Here is a 23,519-nt window from a genome sequence, read left to right as displayed (position 1 = left end):
TGTAGGAAATTCTATTAGAGTATCTAACTTTCTTAAGGACTTTAGTTATAAATAACTTGTAGGCAACTTAAGCTTTTATCCTAACACTAATCAGTGGCTTTTATAATTATTTTTCTGGAGAAAAATAGATTATTAAATAGGTTATTTTATTAAACAAAAATAAAAATATGTGCTGTGTAATTGCCTTGTAATTATCTACAAGTAACTATAGTATGGCAAATTTGTATGTACTCAGTATGTACTAATGTGGAGAAGGAGGTAGCCAGCTGTGGACCACATTATCTAGCTCACCTTAGTATATGATAACTTCCCATTAATAGAATGTAAACACAGAGATCAAAAGCTTCTATGAAGTAAGTAGTGTTCTCCATTCCTTTCTCTTCCCATCCACTGAATGCAAACAAGACAAAGGTTCTAGGGGAAATAAGGAGCCAGAAAATAAAAAAGCATGGATGCCTGAATATCATATGAAAGAAAGATGCCTACTACTAATTCTGGTGCTGGACACTTACCTAACTGCAAAATTAATGTCTATCATAACAAGCCACAAATATCTGAAAATTATTATTCACAGCACGTAGTAATACCCTATGCACTTGCTAGAGCTGCTGGGGATAGATTAAAATATCCACAAAATTCATTTCAGAGAGACATTCTAATTACATAAAAAAACCAGGAACTCACTCTTAAGTAAATATTAACCTATCATTTAAGGATTTTCAAATAACTATGAAATAAAACTAGCCATTTATATCTTATGCACACACATACAAATACCTGGCAGAGAAATGCAGTTTATGTTTACAACTTTCTTACTCTTATTCTCAAATAACATAAGAGTTTTAAGGTACTAAACTAATTATGAAACACACCAGACCAAGTGACTGCTTAAGATATACACAAGATGAGGCAATGTGACAGCAGAGTTTATGCAATGAAGACGTTCAAAGGTAATCCAGCTGAACCTTAAAAGGAATCAATGATTTTTATAAAAACATAATATGTGGGAAGAAACCATGGCCTAGAAAATCTGAACATTTCTGAAGATGAAATATATCTTGATTAACTATTCCATTTATCCACTTAGTATTTGTGAAATTCCATTTATTTTCATTTGCCTCTTACATACAATCTCCCCAAGTTCAAAACAGAAAGTTGAGGGGTTTTTTTATTTGCAAGGGGGAAGGTACTGGTATAACCTGACACAAATTCATACTCTACCTTTTGCTTCATGTCTTCTTCATATTTTACTAAATCTCAATAAATTTATTATAGTAAAAAACCATAAAAAATTACCAATGACAAAATATGTATGTTGTTACAAAATAAAACCTATTCATAACATTCAACAGCTGTAATAAAGGTGAGCTGAAGAATAAATCTATGTTTCTGGACAGTCTCCTCTCAAAAAAATGTGTTTAGAAAGGTAAAATAATACACTGTGTTATACCACCACTAAATGTGTTGATGGTATAAGAGAGAGTAATATGGCCATTATGGAAGGCCAAATAAAGACAAATTTTCTTCTCATTAAGAAGACCCACGATAAAATAATAGATAATTTAAGATGAAGAAGCTAATCTTTCCTTTGTAATGAGACAGAGTCAATCAACTAATTTAAATTCAAGAAAGAAAAGCACTGTTCTACACTTAAATTCATTGAAGCCTTCAAAAGGTATTCCATCACTTTTAAATGATCCTGGGGTATCATCTTAACCTTTTATTTTGAACATAATAAAAAATTCATTCATTGGAGACCTCTTGTGTCTGCCTTTACTTTAAAAAGTGAGATTTTGTCTTTCATCCCTGAACCAAGAAGGGATATGAAAAACTTCTTCAAGAAAGGCTGTGACATGAAGCCAGAAAGAGAAGAAGCCTTAAGCCTTAGCCTAAGGCTAAGAAGCCTTAGCCTTGTTAGAAGCCTAACAAGTTCTTAGGATCAGAACTTGTTAGGACGGAGAGGGAGAAAAGGTAGGGAAATAGAAGTAACTGTCTTGGGCCAAGAATCAAATTTGGCCTAGAAGTGACCCAGACCCAAGAATCCTATTCTCTTGCCTTGCCCACTACAAACCTGGTGGTAATATATTCAATTACCCCAGTCCTTTTTTTAAATATAATTTTTATTTAATTCTTGTTCAAGTACAGGTTTCTGTCTTATATTCCCAACCCTGCCTGCCCCCCGCCCCATGCTCCCCGCCTCCCTCCCCTTTCCACCCCCCACCCTTAGTTATTGTCCATGTGTCCTTTATACTTGTTCATGTGAGTCCATTCCCTTTTCCCCTATGATTCTCTCCCCTCTCCCCTCTGGACCCTGTCCTTGATTCCTACTTTCTTATACTTCCCCAACTTCTTCCTGATGGTAATCAACAGAATTGCAATGCCAGCAACAGTGGCCATCAGGACCACTACAATGACAACACTGGAGCTACTTTGTCAAATGTTTCAAGGAGGGACAGGGATGGACCTTATTCACATAGACATTACCAGCAGGGGACTTTCACTGAAGTGCACAAGACTGCTATGGCAATTTGTACCTAATCCTCCTCTAAAAACAGGCAGAGCCAGCAATATCCATCTTACAAAAAGTCTTTTGAGAGGTATTCTGCTGCTGCTTCATATAGATGGTGGGCTGCTTGTAGTGGACAACCAGCAAGTACTTGGCATATAGCCTGTAGCAGTCACAAAAGAGCCATGGCTGTTCAGCTTCCTAGTCTGAGTTTATATAGTACAGGTTTCCTGGCAGTGATGCTTTGGCAACAAGTGTTGGGTTGTAGGTTCAGGTTCTCCTTTTCTTTTTCTTTTTTTTTAATCCTCACAGGAAGACATGTTTATTGACTTTTAGAGAGAAGGGAAGGGAGGGAGAGAAACATTGATGTGAGAGATTAACATTCATCAGTTGCCTCTCATGTGTACCCCCTCCAAGGACATACCCTGCAACCAAGGCTTGTGCCCTGGCTGGAAATCTAACCTACTGCCTTTCAGTTTACAGGATGAAGCTCCAACCATAACTAAGCCATACTGACAGGATCAGATTTTCCTTTTTCACAGCATGGATGCCCATCAGGTTCACCTACCAACACAATAACATCTGGTTACACTGGTGAGCCTTCAAACACCGTTTCTGTCACATCTAGGTTGTACAGGCAATCAGTGTCAACAAAGGCATGCTTGGTAGGCTTAATCAGGTCTGGCCACACTATGGCCACTCATACATGCTTTTATCTGCAGGAATGAAGAGGTCTGGAATGAAGCAGTTCACCTCAAAAGCCCAATGCCTAGCACCAAGAGCATACCCTTCCCATCCTTCCACCCCTAAAACATACCCTTCCCATCCTTCCACCCCTAAAACATCGACTTCTTCCTGGGACATGTGGCTGGCTGTCACCATTAGTAGGAACATTAGGCCCAGATTACCCATCTGAGTTGGGACAGAGAAATGAGAACTGGACAAGTTGTAAAGATATTCACAGGGCTGGGAACAGGACCAAATGTTTGCTTCCTGGGTGACAGACTACAATCCTGTTACCTTAACAGCTACTTTCTTTAAAAAAAAAAAAAAAAATTCAATTGTGAAAAACATCAAAATATATAGCTTCTGAAGTTATGATTACGTACAGTTTAATAATTACTAAAGATTAACTATTTCAATTATTTGACAATCTACCTACCATCATGGAAACACCATCTATCTGTGATCTTTTTAAGATTTTATTTATTTATCTTTAGAGGGGAAGGGATTGAGAGAGGGAGAGAAACATCGATGCATGGCTGCCTCTCATGTATACCCCGCTGGGAACTGGCCCGCAACCCAGGCATATGCCCTGACTGGGAATTGAACCTCGATCCTTTGGTTCACAGGCTCACGCTCAATCCACTGAGCTACACCAGCCAGGGCTATCTGTGATCTTTTACTCAGGAGAAAAATAAACTCTATCTTAAACAATTTTTATTTTCAGTTTTCTACTTTTACCTTCAGCTGGATTTTATGTAAATGTTGTTTTATGTTAAATTACTGTTGGTGGGATTGCAAGTTGGTACAGCCACTATGGTAAACTGTATAAGCTTCCTCAAAAATTAAAAACAGAACTAACACATGACCCAGCCATTAAACTTCTGGGTATCTATACAAAGAAAACAAAAATACTAATTCAAACAGATATATTCACACCTATGTTCACTGCAGCATTATTTACAATAGCCTAGATATGAATGCAATCTAAGCTCATCAACAAAGGGATAAACAACATGGGGGGGTGGAATATTACTCAATCATTAAAAAAAGAATGAAATATTGCCATTTGTGACAACACAGATGAACCCAGAGGGTATGATGCTAAGTGAATTAAGTCAGACACAGAATCAAATACCACGATTTCATTTAGATGTAGAATCTAAAAAAACGAAACCTACAGACGCAACAGAACAGAAACAGATTCATCGAGAATAAAGATATTCATCGAGAATATCCAGAGGGATAGTGCAAAAAATTCAAGGGGACTAAAAGAGGTAAAAATATCCAGTTATAAGATCAATAAGTCATGGTGATTAATGTACAACATTGGGAATATAGTCAGTATCATAATTACCAAGCAGTGTCAGATTTGTGGTTATCACTTCATGAGATAAATAAATGTTGTATACCTGAAACTAATGCCATACATTAGACTTTATACCTGAAACTAGGTATATTAACTATATATACCTATGGTATATTAACTATACTTTAATTTAAAAAATTTAATTATGTTTCTAAAAGTCAGAACGTATGTTTTAATATTTTATTACATGACCTTAAATCCTTTATCCAATATCTTACACTGTAGTGGTCACAGATATAAAAACATAGTTCTTGTATTTCACTTACATATTAAGTTTATTCAATATATGAATAGAATTTGCTTAGTACTATGAGGTTTTACTCATTTTTATTACAGTATTTCATTCTTTCAATATTTTCTGGCCTCCTTTGTAATAAGTTTCATTTTAGTCAACAGTACAGTTATGCACCACTTAACTACAAGGGTACGTTCTAAAGATCCCTCTTTAGGTATTTCATTGTTCTGCAAACATCATATAGTTCACTTAAACCTAGACTGTATATATTGTAATTTTATGTATATATTATTACTTTTATTATTAATATATATAATATAATTTATAATACTTTATATAATAAAGCATATACCATACTTTTATTATTAAAGTATACTTATCTTATTAAAGTATATATTATACGTTTATTCACTAGCAGTGCAGGTTTACACCAGCATCACCACTAACACCTGAGTAATGCACTGCACTGTGATGTTACAACAGCTATGATGTCACTAGGCAATAGGAATTTTTTAGCACCATTGTAATCTTACGGAACCACTGTCATAAATGCTGTCCATCACTGGCTGAAAACATTATTATGCAGTGTGTGAATGAATATTTCGTTTTTTTCTAATGTCTCATTAGCATTTCTTGTATTACATTTACTTCTTAGGCATTCTTAAGCCATTTTAATACTTCTTGAAACTTTTAAACTTTTCAGTGAACATTCAGAAATTAATATAAACACCTCACTCAGAAATAGTGGAATGAAAACAGCTCAGAAATATATACAACTCCCATACTCTCACTATATAATTGTCAGTTCAAATACAAGTTAACAGATGAGATTCTAACAAGTTCACAGGTGCTTTTTCACTTTCCTTGGTGTAGTCACAGCTAAATCTTGGGTAAGGATCCCTATGCATTTGAGAGATTTGGCACAAAACGCACTTGTTAGTTGGGGACTAGATCAATGTCATAAAAGTCCATAGTTTTACCTCAAAACAAAGTTTCCCCCCCTATGGAGAGAAAAGGATTGATCACAGACTCTCTCTGTGAGAAAGTAAGGCATAGTAAGACACCTATGTTTTACTACCTGTATTTTCAGAATTATATTTTAGGTAAAGGCCACATGAAGCCAAGAGCTGAATTAAAATCCAGTTCAAGAAGTCATTTTCTCTGCTGCCTTGTTTTAACTTTAAATACAATACTGATATCAAAAATTTATTTTATTTAAAATGACTGGTTATGAAGTACTCTTTTAACAACAAATGCATATGTACTTACTCCTCTTAAATGCGGTTTTAGATTACATTTGGCTGCAGAGTTTTACACATCAGTCACCTGGGAGTGTCTGGTTTTTCACTACTAGATTCCCTAATTCATTTTAAGATGCTTAATGTTTCTTTCTGATTGGTCTCTCTCCATTTATGAATGTTGAAATGGGTAACATATTTGCCAGTGGAGGGAGATATTATTTGTCAACAGTTCTGAACCTGAACTATTATTTTTTAAATAACATTTGAATATATATGGTATGAGTGGATCACAGTTTGTTTAACCATTAACCTGGTGACAGAGAGCTGGACTCATTTATTGACTATTATGAATAAAAGTGTTACTAACATTTATGTTTAAAAAAAAAGACACCTGTGTTTTTCCCATTCATACTTATATGAACAAAATCAGTTTTATATTCACAGTCACCTGTCAAAAGCAAATAGAAGATCAAACTGTGTCATTAAGTATACTTAATTTATAGGCTAACTCCAATTCCTTATCCACCTAAGTTATTATCATTGCACTAAGACCAAAAGGAGTCTTCTTAGCACTAATCAATTTTGTACTGGTATATTAACAAACAGTTTATAACAATATATTAACAGACTATATGACTAGCAAGAAGGATTTCTGTTCCCTTTTATAACCTGAAACACTAAGAGGCAGCGGTCAGGCAAGTTTAGTTTACATTGTGTCTCTTGCACCTAATCCCCAACAATCAGCTCTTAATATATTTTTGTTGAATGAAGAAACTATAGTTTGGCTTCTTAAGTTGATATCTGGGATACAAGTGCTAATATGAACTACAGAAATTCAGTTAAATGCTTACTAATTCATAACTACTAAAACAACAGCTAGAAATCATCTTAGATACCTTCCTCTTACCTCATCTTTCAGATTCACTTCATAGCCTTAGTATCTATACAATTTATCACCTCCTCTTCATCCTGACACTTTTTAAATTCAAACTTTTATTACTTCCCAATTAGATGAGCAAAAAAGAAGCCCCCCAACTGGTCTCTCTGATTATAGCCATATACCCACAAGTTGTCATCTAAATTGTTTTCAGAACAGTATTTCTAAAAATGCTAATATGCTCAAGTCATTTTCTTTCTAAAATAACAATTTCGCAAAAATAAACTCTCTCTTAGCTCTATCTTTACTAGAGCATCTATGGTCAGCATACAGATTACACGTCCTGTTTCTACTGTAAGAAATGGCCTCTGCAGCTGCCTATCTAACTCTACCCATCTCTCAAGTCTCAGTTCAAGTTTTATCTATACAGACAAGTCTTCCATGACCCTGTATTCTAGATTTAACTAAGTGAATTCAGTGTTTTCAACCTATCCTGTATATCTCTCTGACTAAAAAATTCTGTAACGTTTCTCAGGACACTACATTCCATGAAGGCATAACTGTGGTAATCAATTCTGCACATTTAGAAACTACCTAGCATAGAATCTGGTTATATGAGGTAGATGATAAATATCTATTAAGCTAGTGAAACTGTTTACAAGTCCGTATTGTAAAGTCATTTCAGAAACACCCATTTATTTTTGTTTCAAATAAACAAGATAGACAAGAAGCTTTCGATCATGCAGCTTCAACAACACTTAGAATTTTAACAACCATAGTTATTTCTTTTTGTTTCTTGTTCAGTTACAGCTGTAAAACTCCACACACAAACACTTGTCTAGTCCCATTCTATCTTCTAAGTAATGAATACAAAAAGCTGGGTGTTCAATAATTTTATGCGTGTGTTTATACTTTATGTAAGTAGAACAATGTTTTATGTATCATTCCGTAGCTTGCATTTACACCTTAAAATGCATTTCTGACATTTATCCATAATGGTACCCAGAGTTCTACTTTACTAATTTTAAATGCTGTACAGAATTTAAGCGTTTGAATATATTAACACTGTACTTATCAATTGTCCTGTTCATACTTATACATATCTAGTATTTACTCCTTTTTTTGCTATTACAAAGAACAATAAAAATGTCTGTATCACCCTCTTTTATAAACATACACAAAAATTTCCTTGAGAGGTAACATCTAGAAATTAAATTGTGTTTCTTCAACATATTCTCAGTTAAGAGAAAAAGAAAAAAGTGGTTTCCACAGCAGATACTCACTTTGACTAGTTACTACTTTGTTGTCTGATTGACTCTTAGTATCTTCCTGCCATTATGTTATTTAATATGATGAGTATGAAATAGTATTTTATTCTGTTTCACCAAAAATCTTACTTGTTTTTCTTTAGTACTTTCTTAATGGGTTCTTGTATTCTAATACATGTTCTAAGTAGTTATTACTACTATACAGAAGGCTCTTTCTAATGTTAATTTTCTCTCTAGGAATTCTGAACACTCTTTTCAGTTCCTTTTTTAAAAATATATTTCATTGATTATGCTATTACAGTCATCCCATTTTTAACCCTTTCATTCCCCTCTACCATGCACCTCCCTTCCCACCATCATGCCCCCACCTTAGTTCATGTCCCTAGGTCATACATATAAGTTCTTTGGCTTCTCCACTTCCCATGCTGTTCATAACTTCTTCCTGTCTATTTGGTACCTACTATTTATGCTTCTTATCCCCTATACCTTTACCCCTGTGCTCCCTCCTCCAATTCCTGTCACAGAACTCAATTTCAGTGATTCTGTTCTTGTTCTAGTTGTTCACTCAGTTTGACTTTGTTTTTTTAGGTTTGGTTGTTGATAGTTGTGAGTTTGTTGTTATTCTACTGTTCATATTTTTGATCATCTTCTTTTTCTTAGGTAAATCCCTTCAACATTTTATATAATAAGGGCTTTGTGATGACGAACTCCTTTAGCTTGACTTTATCTGGGAAGCACTTTATCTTTCCTTCCATTCTAAATGATAGCTTTGCTGGACAGAGTAATTTTGGACGTAGGTCCTTGCTTTTCATGACTTTGAATACTACTTTCCAGCCCCTTTCTGCCTGGAAGGTCTCTTTTGAGAAATCAGCTGAGAGTCCTATGGAAACTCCTTTGTAAGTAACTATGTCTTTTCTCTTCCTGCTTTTAGGATTCTCTCTTTAACCTTGGGTAATGTAATGGTGATGTGCCTTGGTGTGTGCTTCCTTGGGTCCAACTTCTTTGGGGCTCTCAGAGCTTCCTGGGTTTCCTGGAAGTCTATTTCCTTTGCCAGATTAGGAAACATCTTTATTATTTGCTCAAACAAGTTTTTATTTTCTTGCTCTTCCTCTTCTCCTTCTGGCACCCCTATGATTTAGATGTTATAGCTTTAAAGTTGTCCCTGAGGTTCCTAAGCCTCCCCCTTATATTTTTGAATTCTTGTTTTTCATTCTGTTCTGGATGAATGTTTATTTCTTCCTTTTGTTTCAAATCATTGATCTGAGTCCCAGTTTCCTTCCCATCACTGTTGGTTCTCTGTGCACTTTCCTTTATTTCACTTTTCGTAGCCTTAACTTTTCCCTCTATTTTGTGACCATACTCAACTTTTCAGCATTCTGATTACCAGTGTTTGTAACTGTGCATCTGATAGGTTGGATATCTCTTCATCGCTGAGTTGTATTTTTCCTGGAACTTGGACCTGTTCTTTCATTTGAGCCATATTTTTTTTCCTCAGTGCACCTGTTATGTAGCAAGGAGCCAAGTCTTCGGCATTCTCCAGGGCAGTGCAACCCACACTGCTGTGTTGTGGTGCTACATGTGAGGAAGGGGTCCAAGAGGGAACAATGCCTCTTGCTGAGCTCTCTGCCCCTTTCAGTCACTTCTTCCACTACTCATAAGCAAATTGGGTCCTTCTGCTGCTGATTCCCAGATGGGTAGTTTTGTGTACATTTTAGTATCCTATAGGTCTCGCCAATGAACCATCCTGTGAGATTGGGAGTTTCTCCCTCTGCCTCAACTCCCCAGGTCTTTTCAGTCAGAGGTTTTGCAGCTTTATTTTCCCATGCTGGAACCCTGGGTTGCACAATTTGTCTCTCTCCAGTTGATCTTCCAGTTTATCCCATGCAAATGTGGGACTGCCTGGTCTGCCAGCCGCCAGATTGAGCGCTATCTGGCTATGACATCTGCCACTCCATTGATTGCAGAGTAGATTCTGCTTATCTAGCTGGCTAGGCAGGTGCCCCCTTCCTCCCTCACCGATCCATGTGCATTCCTCCCGTAGCTGCACCCTTGGTAGAAGAGGACGACCTTCCCAAGTAGAGTAGAGGACTGATCTTTCATCAAGAGTATACGAGTAGCTGCGCTCCCCTGATAGAACCCCCAAAGAAGCTCTCAATATCCATTTCATTAGTTCTGATAGCTTATGGTCTATCTCTAAATTTCTGAAATCGATAATTTTTATTGCCTTTTATAAATGTCAGAATTCTTATATCCTATTTTCTTTTATAATAAGTACTGAAAAGTAGTCAAAACTCTACTGCTTGGGAATAGGTTAAAATGTCTCTGTTAAAAATTATATGGTGTAACCTATAGCTTTTTGGGAGATAACAATTACCAATATAAGGAACCCCCCCTCCCTCTTGTTTCAAATTCACCAAGAGTTACTGTTCATCATGAATATCACCTACACTTTATCTAATAATTTTTCTAAACATTCTGAATCAATTTAGGTAAGGATAGGTGCCTCCCACCCCCCAACATGTTTATTTGGTTTAGGACAGTCAAAGATTTTCTAATGTTAAACCATCCTTGAAATCTTGAAATAAAACCTCCAGGCCTTGATAATACATTGAACTCAAATGATTAGTATTTTTACTTAGTTGCCCTTCTCTACCATTTCTTTTTCTATTTAGTTTCCATTTCCAGTTTTATTCCTTTCTTTGTAATTACTTTAAGTTTGCTGTATTTTTTTCTAGTTTCTACTGCTTTTGCTAATAAGTAATACATTTAAGACTGTATATTTATCCAAGCAGTGTTTTAGCTGGCCCCAGTATTTTCATTAACATTCATATTTCAACTCTGTATATATCTTATTTATCACATGAACTATTTATCAGTTCCTTTCAATACTTGTAATGTAATTTGGGAGGGGAACTTATTTTGCATACTTAAACATCACTTGCATTGTAGTAGGAGTCAGACATTCTTTGATAAAATATTTCAAGATTTTCTTTTAATTCTCAATATTCTGTAGTTATACTATACTGTTAATATTTATATAATTATTTTCACTTATCTTGTTAACTTCTGAGAACAAACCCTTGGGTCTGAGAAAATGTGTCTGAAAATCAAATTATCTCATTAAAAACTATGTTTTGGAAGATATCTTATTCCCGCTGACTTGTTCTCCTGGCATATTATGAGACCCTTCAGTCCATACCAAAGCTCCTCAATTGCTCTTTCATATTTACTTCTTTACTTCTCTGTGATACATTCTAATGAATGCCAAATCCTGAATTCTCCCTTTGATGGCACCTAATGTTTTTTTTCCCTCAATAAAACTAATTTACTAAGTTTATCCTCCTTTTTTTATCTATCATCTTAAGTATACTTATTTATTTTAACTATTCTTCCTTCTCCAAGTTTTTGTGACTGCCTCTGCTCAACCTTGTCATTCCACTGCAAAACTAGAGCATACGATATGGGCTCAGTGCTTCCTGTTCTAATATTAAGGATTTTTAAAGACCCAGTCACCCACAAAAAGCAGACATTTCAATTCAGATACTGTTTACAAGGACTATGCCTATGCCTGTTTTCTCCCTTCCCTCAGCCCTTGATATCCCATAAGTTTTGATATAAGTAACTATCTAACCTAGGAACCCCTTAAGTATTAAAGCAATCTCTGTTAATAACTATATGAAGAATATGCATAAATTAGGAGTATCAATAGGAATCTGAGACACATGATCACCCTCAACATAAGCCTTAGCCTATGCAGTTAGCAGCAACTTTCTTCAATTTCTTTTGCAAACTCTTGGCTACAAGTAACTACTTCCCTATCCTAATCCTGTTCATCCCTTGGTAGTTTTTCTTATATAAAAACCACAGAAAATGTTCATTTCTAAACGATGTTTGCTTGTATTATCTTTTTAATATTTTATCTATTATTACTTTACATTTGAAATAAGGAGGTAGTAAACAGTAAAATCAATACGCCACACCTTCAATAAAATACCTTTATCAGTTTTTAAACCATGCATTTCTGTTGTTCAAAAACACTTTCAAGAATTTATGTTACAAAAACATTCCCACATGTACAATTCAGATGAACATACAAAAAATCTTCAAAGAAGTACATTTTTAATTAATATACTATTCTAAAGTAGTTATCTTACATATACTGCATTTTGAAGAATAAAGCAGCTCAAATACAAACTGGTAAATAAAGAATGACCCAGTCGGATTAGAGAGTAGTGCAGAAATATGTAAAAATATAAGGAAAATTTACAGGGAGAAAAAGGCCCCAGTAGAATGTTGAGTGAAAAAAATTTACAGAAATTTATAGATTTGAAGATACTTAGGAGATAAAATATAATATAAAGTAAAAATACAGTATTTTAGTAAAAATATACTTCACATTATACTATAATCTATTGTGTTACTTTCATGTATTTATATATGAATACAGAATGTAGAGTATACATATATAATATATATTATGAATAATTATATATAAGAAATATAATACAAAAATAAAATATAAAGTAAAATCATGTTCAGGACAGACACATATAGTGAAAAACATTGAAAAGTGACTTTAAAGCTCTTTATGAAAAGTACCAGAGGGCTGACTACTAATCTTTACCTTTCATAAAATATGGATTCAAATAATTTAAGCAGATAGTAATGGTATAAAATAGCATTAGGGAAAATTGATCTGAATGAAGAATATAGAAAGAACATAGTGGACAAAAAGAAAGAGCTTGTATTATTCACTGTTTTCTTTCAAATATGGATGAAATTTTGTTCATATTAAATAAAAGCTGATATTCAGCTTTAACATAATATGCATTAAAACTATATCTACATAAGCAAATACCTACTAAAATAAGGTTTTATATTGAAAAATTTTTGCATTAAAATAAACTTCCTTCATTTTTTGGCTTGTATCTCCAATACGATAAGGTAGATCTCAAAAATAAATATTTTTGTAGCTTGTTAACAATTTTTCTATTAAAGTATAATTGTCACACTTAATAGCTAAAAGTTACTTAATCTATTTTTAAATTACACTTACATAATTTACAGGTTGCCCATTGCTTTAGATAACTGAGAATTCAACATTTCTTTTACCATCTAGCATCATCTCACTACTCTATCAGCTCCTTCCCACACCAGTTCCAAACCTATGAACACATCAATCTGATAACAATACATAAAAAGTGTAAACACTCAACTCTAAAGGAATTCAAAAGGAAATTCAGGTATAAAACAAAGAAAATTTGCTAAAAAATAAAAAAGTTGCTTGCTTTAGCTCTAAAACTAAATCTGTTTCATAAATTACCTAAGTTTCAAACTCAAATATACAAGTTAAAAAATAAAAATGCAAATTAAAATATACCATTTTCACCCATGCAACTGGAAAATCTTAAATATAAAATATCCCATTGCTAGGCACACTTCTGGTGAAATATAAACTAATACAATTTTAGGGAGAGTAATATGATATTTATGCATCACACAGTTGAATACCTTTTAATGACATAGTTCGCCTCTAGTATTTCAAAATGAATACAAATGTGCTCTTACAGAAGAGTTGATGATATTTGTTGAGTGAATAAAGAGAAAGATAAGAGAGTAAAAAGGTTATAAATAATTACATACACAATATAACCATGAAACATTTACTCCTAGTTCATTAATTAGGAATGCTTTTTATACACTTTCTTCTTTCAATGCACACATTACCTATATTAAGACAGATTCTAAAACATATATCATTAAGGCAATAAGTATTCTCCTAAGCAGCTTTTATTATATGTAAGTCATTTTACTCAGCACGATGTACTCTACAGTGTATCTTACTATATTAAACAAAATGCCTTTCCCTGACACTCTACAAAACAACCAAAGCAAAACCTTTCAGGATAAACTTCTTGAATACACAATTAACAAGAGTACATAAAATATCAATATATACACTAACAGGTTCCATGTAGATCATTGACTGTATTGCTTGATAAATGAAAACAAAAAAAAAGAAAGAAAGAAAAAAAACACTTAAAATTTACCTGCATTGCACTTTTCCCCAGTTTCACCACTTCAAATAATGTGACAGGCTCCCCTTCGCCATTCTGTTGAGGGTGCCCATTAGCTCTTCCGCGGCCTGTTCCTCTAATTCCAGCTTCAATTCTACTTTTCTCTCCTGGAGATTTTCGAGGTTTCTTATTTGTAGACTGAGTAAAAGCATAAAGAAAAAAATAAATGTAGGCATACTATGCTTTAAGCAGAGTACCCTAAAATTATGTTTGATCCTGTGAAAGGTAGTTAGCACTATTGAAGGCAAGACACATAACCCCTGCCCAAAGCAAGGCTTACAATTTGTTTTCAGTGATAAAAAGTGCAAACAGCAAAGAGTAAGTTAATTAAAGGCATGAAAATAAAGTGTTTAAGGGTTTAGTATTTTGTACAACAATAATGCCAAGGCTGAACATTTTAATAATGTCCCTCTCTTGACATATGTTTCTTCATACCCTCTTCAATACTCTCCTTTCCTCAAAAACTTGTTCAATAAAACTACTTTTGCATATTTCCAAAATATGCAGTATTTTGGAAATACTGCATATTTGACTTCTCCCTCTACTGAAGTGTTCAATTATTTCTCAGCCAGTCACGCAACAAATATATATTGAACATATTTACAACCATTCTAGGTAATGGAAATATGGGAATAAACAAAGAAAACATTCCTGCCTCGATAGAGCTTACATTCTTCAATGAACATCCCATTTCATGCCTCTAGTTTTTTAATTCTTGTTTGTGCCCTTAGCAGGAATCAAACCCGCAACCTCAACACACTGGGATGACATTCTAACCAACGGTGCTACCAAACCAGGTCTCACACCCCCAGTTTAAAAAAATAATAGTGATTCAACACTAAGTACCACCTTATCTACATTTCACCTTTAAAGGAAAGGGTAATTTGATAAAATTGCTTGCAGTTGCTGTGATTATTGCCATAAATTTCATCCATTCATACATAAACTTATCATGGTTGCTGGTTCCTCAAACTCACTAATGAAATTAATGTTGCTAAATATAATAGACTTTTTTTGAAAGTTTCAGCTGACCATGATATTTCTTTTCATTTCAGATACCTTTTCTGTCCCTATGTTCCTTACCTGTTTAGTGTTACCTTAGGTCTCTCTTGAGCCTCTGTTCTTCTCAATATTTATATTCTCTTTTGAGTGATCTACTTTACTTGTGTAACAGCCTATTCAGTCATGAATTTATTTCCTCTCACCTCCAAATTAACCCTTATTTGTCCCACTTTCTGATGCTGGAGCTGAACCCTATAAACATTTCTTTTGTCATGTGCCACAATGTTAGGCTTTGTAACTGGAGGGCATTGGAGCAACACTGCAAACCACGGCATGGAAGGTCTTCTCTCACCACTAAAGTACCTGTTACCTTCATGTTCTACTCCTGTGTCCTTAGTACTTTTACTCTTCCCAGTAAGCAGCCTTACAACCATTTTTATGTCTGAATTTATATACAAGTTTACTGCTTAATTAAATTATGTTTAGAAGTTTTAGATCTACAAAAAAATTTGTGAAGACAGTAGAGAGGATATACATCACTTCTAGTCACCCCTATTATTAACACCTACCATTTGTATAAATACATTTATTACAATTAATGAACTAATATTGAACAAAAGTCTTTACTTGAAACTTTCTCCATTTATGCCTAGTGACCTTTTTCTTTTCCAGGATTCCACTCTAAATACCATATGACATTTACATCAAGTTGCTTTAAAGTCCTCTTAACTGTGGCAGTTCTGATTTTGTGATTTTGAGTGACCCTGACAATTCTGAGAAACTACTGGTAAGGTATTTTGTACAGTGTTTCTCAACTGGGTCTATTTGTGGGTCTTCTAAAGACAAGATTTGAATTATGGGTTTGAGGAAAAAAGATGTGAGAGTATTATTTTAAAGTTCCTCGTATCAAGACTACATATAATCACTACTACTGTTAACCTTAATGAGTTGGCTGAGGTTGTTTGTCAGGTTTCGCCAATGTAGTTACTTTTTCCCCATTTTCCACACTGTACCCTTTCGAACAAAGTCGTTACATGCACTCACATTCAAGGGGTGAGGACCTGTATTCCACCTCCTTGAGGGAGGAATATTTACACATATTATTTGGAATCCTTCAGTGTGAGAAATTTGTCTATTCTCATTCTTTCATTCGATCATTTATACTAATGTAAACTAATCAACATTTATTTTTTACTTTGAATTATAATTCCAACACTTTTATTTTGTTGTTCAACATTGGCCATTGAGTGAACTTCAGTTGATTCCTAGTCCATCTGACATATTCTTATCAGTATATGTTTATGTATGCTTTTTAAACAATCTGTATTCATAAAATTTACTCTTCTGTAAAGTTCAATGGGTTTTGACAAATGCATTATGTCATGTACGTATGTTTCTGTTATCACAGAGGAAAGTTTCACCACCTAAAGAAAATGTCTGTGCTTCACCCATTCAAACCTCCCATTTCCCCTTGACAAACACTGAATATTTTAAAATCATCAGTATAGTTTTGTCTTTTACAGATAGTCATATAACTGGAATTACACAGTATGTATCCCTTTCAGACAGACACCCTACACTTTAACAATTTGCACTTAAGAGTCATCCTTTTCTTTCAGTGAGTAAATAAGTTTCTTTCTATTTCTAAATAAGATTCCACTGTACAAATATATCATATTTTGTCACTGATTTACCTAATGATGGATACCTCAGTCACCAGTTTTGGCAATTAGCCATAAAGCTGCTATACACATTCATATCCAGGGTTTTATACGGACATAATTTTCAAAGTAGTATAAACACCCAGGAGGACAATTGATGAATCATTTGGTAAAACTATATTTAGCTTTCTACAAAACTGCCAAACTATCTTCCAAAGTGGCTGTACCATTTTGTCTTCCCACCAGCAAAAAGTAAGAGTTCCTGCTGCTTTACATCCTTGCTATGAGGTTGGTATTGTAGGGTTTTGGGACTTCAGACATTCTAACAAATATATAATGGTATCTCATCCTAATTTGCAATTCCTAAAGGACTTTTCAATAATTAAAAATTCTTCACATTAACTTTTCCTGTTCAAATTGCTGGTGGGGATTTTGTGTTCTGAGTGGACCCTGATAATTTTCCTGTTTGCACTGTCCAACATGGAAACCACTAGGCTCATGAAGCTAAAAAAATGGCTAGTCAAAAATGACATGTGCAATAAATATAAAATATCCACAAAATTTTGAGGATTTAGTACAAAAAATAGCATATAAAATAACTCTAATTTTATATTGATCATATGATGAAATAATATATCACATATAAAGTTAAATTAATTATATTATTAAAGTTAATTTTACCCATTTTGTGTTATCTTACTAGAAGATACTAAATTGCAGGTGTCGCTCACATATCTGTTGGACAAGGCCTTTCTATTCGAATACTGTATTAACAGTAATCTTTATAATAGAAAATTTAATCCCATCACATCCTTATTTATTTAAACTCTGATCTTCTATGACCCTCATAATCATCAAGTTAAAGTCCAAAAAATTCCTGGGCAAATAAAGATATCAGTTACTACCTGTTCAATCATCTACTACACATGAATCTACAGGCCACAATCCTGCTATACTGATCAATTTAAACTTGCCTGAAAGAAAATCATTTCACACATTCATTCTGTTTAGCTGGACTCTAAGTCCTGGCTCCTCCTAACAAGTCCTGTTTTTGTGCTCATTCTGTGGAATAAAGACATCTTCTTAGTAGTGTGCATGCATGCACATGTGTATGTATGCATGCATATATGAAGAATATGAAGAAACTGTTACTAGTCATTACTGAATAGCTACTGCATGCACATGGCTCAAAATTTAAAGGATAATTAAAGTTATACAATAAACTTTGCCCACCTGGCCCTCAAGTCAAAATCTTCTTTCCTAAGGGGAAACTAATTGATTCATTCCTATATGTCCTTTCAGAGACATTTAAACATAATAAAAACAAATGCAAAAAAAAATTTAAAGACATAAATAAATGGAAACCCATCCCAATCACACGAACCGGAAAACTTAGTATTGTTAAAATGTCAATACCACCCAAAGTGATCAACAGATTCAATGTAATCTCTATTAAAAGTCCCAATGACCTTTTTCTTTGCAGAAATAGGAAAACCCATTCTAAAACTCACAGAAAATCTCACAGGACCTGGGACTTCTGGCCAAGATGGAGGTATAGGTGGAAACACAGTGCCTTCTCGCACAACCAAGTTTAAAAACAACAAAGTTTTAGTAACAAAAATGCAAGCAAACACAGAAAATTGAACTATACGGAAGTCCGACAACAATGAACTGTTCAGCCAGACCAGTATCAGCCAGACTGGTAAGAGGAGCGGAGCCAGTGACTGGCGGAGCGGGGTTGTGAAGGAAAACTCGGGAAGACCGACACAGGGACCCAGGGACCCAGGCGCCCAGGCATTGTTTGGCAGATCCCAGGTGTGGGGTTGCACCGGGCAGACCCAGTGAGGGCATAAGGAGGCAGGCTGACCGAGGTCACACATGTGCGCACAGATAAACCAGGTGAAGGAGCAAGCAGTGAGATGAACCCTGCAGGCCCCAGTGGCAGGAAACAGCAGAGGGAACCGCCATTACTCCTCTTTGACCCCGCCCCCACATACAGCATCACAACCCAGCGAACTAGGTTCCCCGCCCTGGTGAACACCTAGGGCTCTGCCCCTCATACATAACAGGTGCAAACAGACCAAAACATTATGGCTCAAGAAGAACTCAAAGCCCAAGAGCCAATAACTTTAAGTGACCAAGAAATAGCCAACCTATCAGATGCAGAGTTCAAAACACTGGTGAACAGGATGCTCACAGAACTGGTTGATTTTAGTCACCAATTGGAGGAACAAATGAAGGCTAAACTAATTGAAATGAAGGGAAGTGCACAGGAAACCAATAGTGATAGAAAGGAAACTGGGACTCAAATCAATCAAGTGGACCAGAAGGAAGAAAGAAACAACCAACCACAAAAGAATGAAGAAATGAGAATTTTAAAAAATGAGGAGGCACTTAGGAACCTCCAGGACATCTTTAAATGTTCCAATATCTGAATTATAAGGGTACCAGAAGGGGAAGAGGAACAGCAACAAGTGGAAAAACTTATTTGACCAAATATTAAAGGAGAACTTCCCCAATCTGGCAAAGGAAATAGACTTCCAAGAAGTCCAGGAAGCTCAGAGAGTCAAAGAAGGTGGACCCAAGGAGGAACACACCAAGGCACATCATCATTACATTAGCCAAGATTAAAGAGAAGGAGAGAATTCTAGAAGCAGCAAGAGATAAGGGGATACTCACCTACAAAGGAGTGCCCATCAGACTGTCAGCGGATTTCTCAAAAGAGACATTACAGGCAAGAAGGGGCTGGAAAGAAGTATTCCAAGTCATGAAAGGTAAGGACTTACATCCAAGATTGCTCTATCGAGCAAAGCTTTCATTTAGAATGAAGGGGCAAATAAAATGCTTCTCAGATAAGGTCAAGTTCAGGGAGTTCATCATCACCAAGCCCTTATTATATGAAATGCTAAAGGGACTTATATAAGAAAAAGAAGATGAAAAATATTAACAGTGAAAGGACAGCAAACTCACTGTTATTAACAACCACACCTAAAACAAAAGCAAACCAAGAGGACAGCTAGATCAGGAGCGGAACCATAGAAATGGAGAACACATGGAGGGTTAGCAACAGGGGAGTGGGAGGAGGAGAAGGGGGTAAAAGGTACAGAGAAAAAGTAGCATAGATGGTAGGTAGAAAATAGATGGGGGAGGGCAAGAATAGCATGGGAAATAGAGAATCTAAAGAACTTGAGACACGTGGACATAAACTAAAGGGGGGAATGGTGGGAGGGGGGTGTGCAGGGTGGAGAGGAATGAAGGGGGGGAATAGGACAACTGTAATGACATAATCAATAAAATATATTTTTAAAAAAAGAAAATTTCACAGGACCTGGAAGAGCCAAAATAATCTTAAATAAAAAACAGCACTAAAGGACACACAATTACTGATCCCAAAATTTACTACAAAACTACACTAATCAAAACAGAGTGGTACTAACATAAAGGCAAACAGAGACCAGTAGAAAAGAGAGCACAGAAGTAAACCCTCACATACATCGTTAAATAATTTTTGACAAAAGTGCCAAGGTCACTCAATAGGTAAAGAGTAAACAGGCAACCCACTGAGAATATATTTGCAAATCATATATCTGCTAAGAAATCATAAAACTTCAACAAAAAACAAACAATGAATTGCAAAATGGGTAAAGGACTCACTTGAATAAACATTCTCCGAAGAAGATAAACAAATGTCCAATAAGCACATAAGAAGATACTCAATATCACTAATCAATACGGAAATGCAAATCAAAACAATGAGATGCCACCTCAACCTATTAGAATAACTATTATCAAAAAAAGAGAAAACACGTCTTGGAAAGGATTTGGAAAAATCAGAACTCTTGTGTTTTGTTGCTAGGAATGTAAAATGGTATAGCCACTGTAGTTAACCATATAGCAGTTCCTCAAAATATCAACAATAGAATTACCACATGATCCAGCAATTTACACATATGCATATATATCCAAAAGAAGTCAAACCAGGGTCTTGAAAGCTATTTATATACCCGTGTTCATAGAACATTGTTCACAATAGCTAAAACCTGGAAGCAATCCAAGTGTCCAAATGTGCCATATGCATACACTGGAATGTTATTCAGTCTTAAAATGGAAGGAAATTCTGTTGCAGGCTGCAACATGGATGAATTTTGGGGACACCATGCTAAGTGACATAAGTCAATCACACAAAGACAAATTCTGTGTGATTCCACTTATACCAGGTACTTAGTCAAAATCATAGAGACAAAAAGGAGAATGGCAGCAGCCAGAGACTAGAGGGAAGAGAGGTGGGAAGTTAATGTTAAATGGAATAGAACTTCAGTATTAAAAGATGAAGGTTAACATAGATGATGGTAATGACTGCATAACATTATGAATGTTTTCAATACCACTGAACTGTACACTTAAAAATGATTAAATTGGTTAAATCTTTTGTGTATTTCAACAGAATGTAAAAAGTTGAAACAACTCTATCAATTTCCATGTATCCATGACACTTTCTTACTTAAGCATAGATGTGCACTACCCAGCTTTAACTATTAATATATTTTGTAGTCAATTTATACCAAGACCTAGAAAATGTCTTATTCTTTTCTCAAAGAGGCAGTGTCCCACTGCACAGATTTACGTTAATTTACTTGGCCATTATCAGCTGATGGACATAACATTTTGTTTCAGATCATTTACTATGACAAATAATAAATAATAAATAAACACATTTATGTTGTAAGAGTTTCAAAACAAAGCATAATTCTCATACATGGAAGCCTTTTAGTACTGGTTATAAAGTGGGCAAAAAATACAGATTAAAAATAAAAATCCATCTGATCTCATCTAGGGTGTTATCTATCTATATTTTATCCCCATTACCACAAGAGTGATTTTCCTAGTACAGATTCAGACAGTAATATACAGTAAAGACACAGACAAAGTGCAAGCTGATGTTCACTAATAAAATGGAGTAAGGAGAAGGGAGGATCATAATGATACACTTAATCTTTAGTTTATACCCAAGGGGTACAATTTTGCAGTCCTGAGAATAATTCTTCTCTCAGACATATGCTATACTTATCCCACTCAAATCACGTTTGATTGGGGATTGCGGGCATAGGCACAAATGTAGGTGGAAACTTAAAAATTAAGAATTGTGAGTTATTTCAAAGGGTACTAATACATACATAACCCTTTCATTGTGATTTGCCAGACTCCCTTCCCTATACTTTTCTGGCCACATAGATGTCAGGCCATCTGTAGCCCCATTTCTGAACAAGGACTCAAGGTACTCTCAAATGAAAGAATTGAATTAGATTTTATGTCAAACTTTCTTCATTGGTCCAGTTCTCATGTTGTGCCACCTTAAGAACAGAGTCTTTGCCTAAATTTGCTGGTTAATAATGCCTTTGTAATCTAGTCAGTTATCTAATCTAACCTGAGCTGGTCCTGTCCTACTATTATCAGCTTACTCCACAAACTCAAGTCCTATCTTTGAACCCCAAGCCATTAGGTGGGATCTTCACAACAGACTGCCACAATATATACACACTTAACTCTTACACAGACCTAGCTCAGCACAGATCTTTAAATGCTTACTGATCCTAGAGATAGATTCTCCTTGGAGGAACAAAATCAGCATACTCCATCTACCCCGACAACTCCCCACTTAGGAAATCTTTCATCTATCGTTTCTTGGCCTTTTTGCTAAGATCAAGTGTAGGAAATCTTTTATCTATTAATAGTTAGTGGAACTCTTCTAGAATATTTGCCTCAACCTAGCGGTCATGTCTAGTTTCTATGTTTTGACTAAAGGAGTCTCACTTATTCTACCTTTCAGAATTTGTGCCCAAGTGACACAATTGTGGTATTACCACCAAATACATATAACCTGAGTAATTATGAGCAAACTCAAATTGATTAAATCTACAGAATCCAAGGTATTAGGAAACAGATTTTCTTCATTCATACATTACATTTATTTCTTCATTCATCATGCAGTTACTATGTACTACACAAGTAAAAATGCTGATCCTTGCATGTAGCACAACACAACTTTCAAAGAGGTTATAGCATTTAAGGTTTATTTTTCAACATCCTAATACAATTTTGTCAATTAGTGGTGAAGAAGAAATACTTGTACTTCCTTTCTCATAAACAATAGTGTAAGAAAGGTTTCTTTGGACCACAAGGTTAATGATGGGAACACTAGGGTCATGTGTTCATTGCTGTAGCTAATTCAAAAGGAACAGCAGAGGGAAAAAGCTGTTAATGAATACCTGTAGAAAAACAAAACTATGTACCTGAAACGAAGCCTGCTTCAACACATTACATAATGAATTTCATGGACAATATGCTCAGTCACAAAGATACATATTCTTCACTGAACCTTTATACAAATGTTGCAATCTATTGTCAGTTTTGATTAATCCTCAGGACAGATGCTGTACTATAACTACATACTAATTAATTTAGTATGTACCTACATTTCTGGTAAACAGTTTTAAGTACAAGTTAGCACTGCAGTATAAGAAAATTTAACTATTCAAAATTACTCTATCGCAAAGCTCTGT

The 23,519-nt window shown here is 35.0% G+C and overlaps 1 protein-coding gene across 2 annotated transcripts in view; it reads right to left on the bottom strand.

Moving 5' to 3' along the window:
* STAG1 (STAG1 cohesin complex component) overlaps positions 1–23,519 on the bottom strand; it is a 400,795-nt gene that overhangs the window by 259,897 nt on the left and 117,379 nt on the right. For both annotated transcript variants that reach the window (XM_037061224.1, XM_037061225.1), the window contains exon 4: positions 14,270–14,434. In XM_037061224.1, the coding sequence (XP_036917119.1) occupies positions 14,270–14,434 (165 nt within the window). The remainder of the gene's footprint in view (positions 1–14,269; positions 14,435–23,519) is intronic.

Source organism: Sturnira hondurensis, unplaced genomic scaffold (assembly GCF_014824575.4).
Source record: "Sturnira hondurensis isolate 20B ecotype Veracruz unplaced genomic scaffold, ASM1482457v3 Scaffold0013299, whole genome shotgun sequence".
Taxonomy (NCBI): Eukaryota; Metazoa; Chordata; class Mammalia; order Chiroptera; family Phyllostomidae; genus Sturnira; species Sturnira hondurensis.
This window is presented reverse-complemented; position numbering and strand designations above follow the sequence as displayed.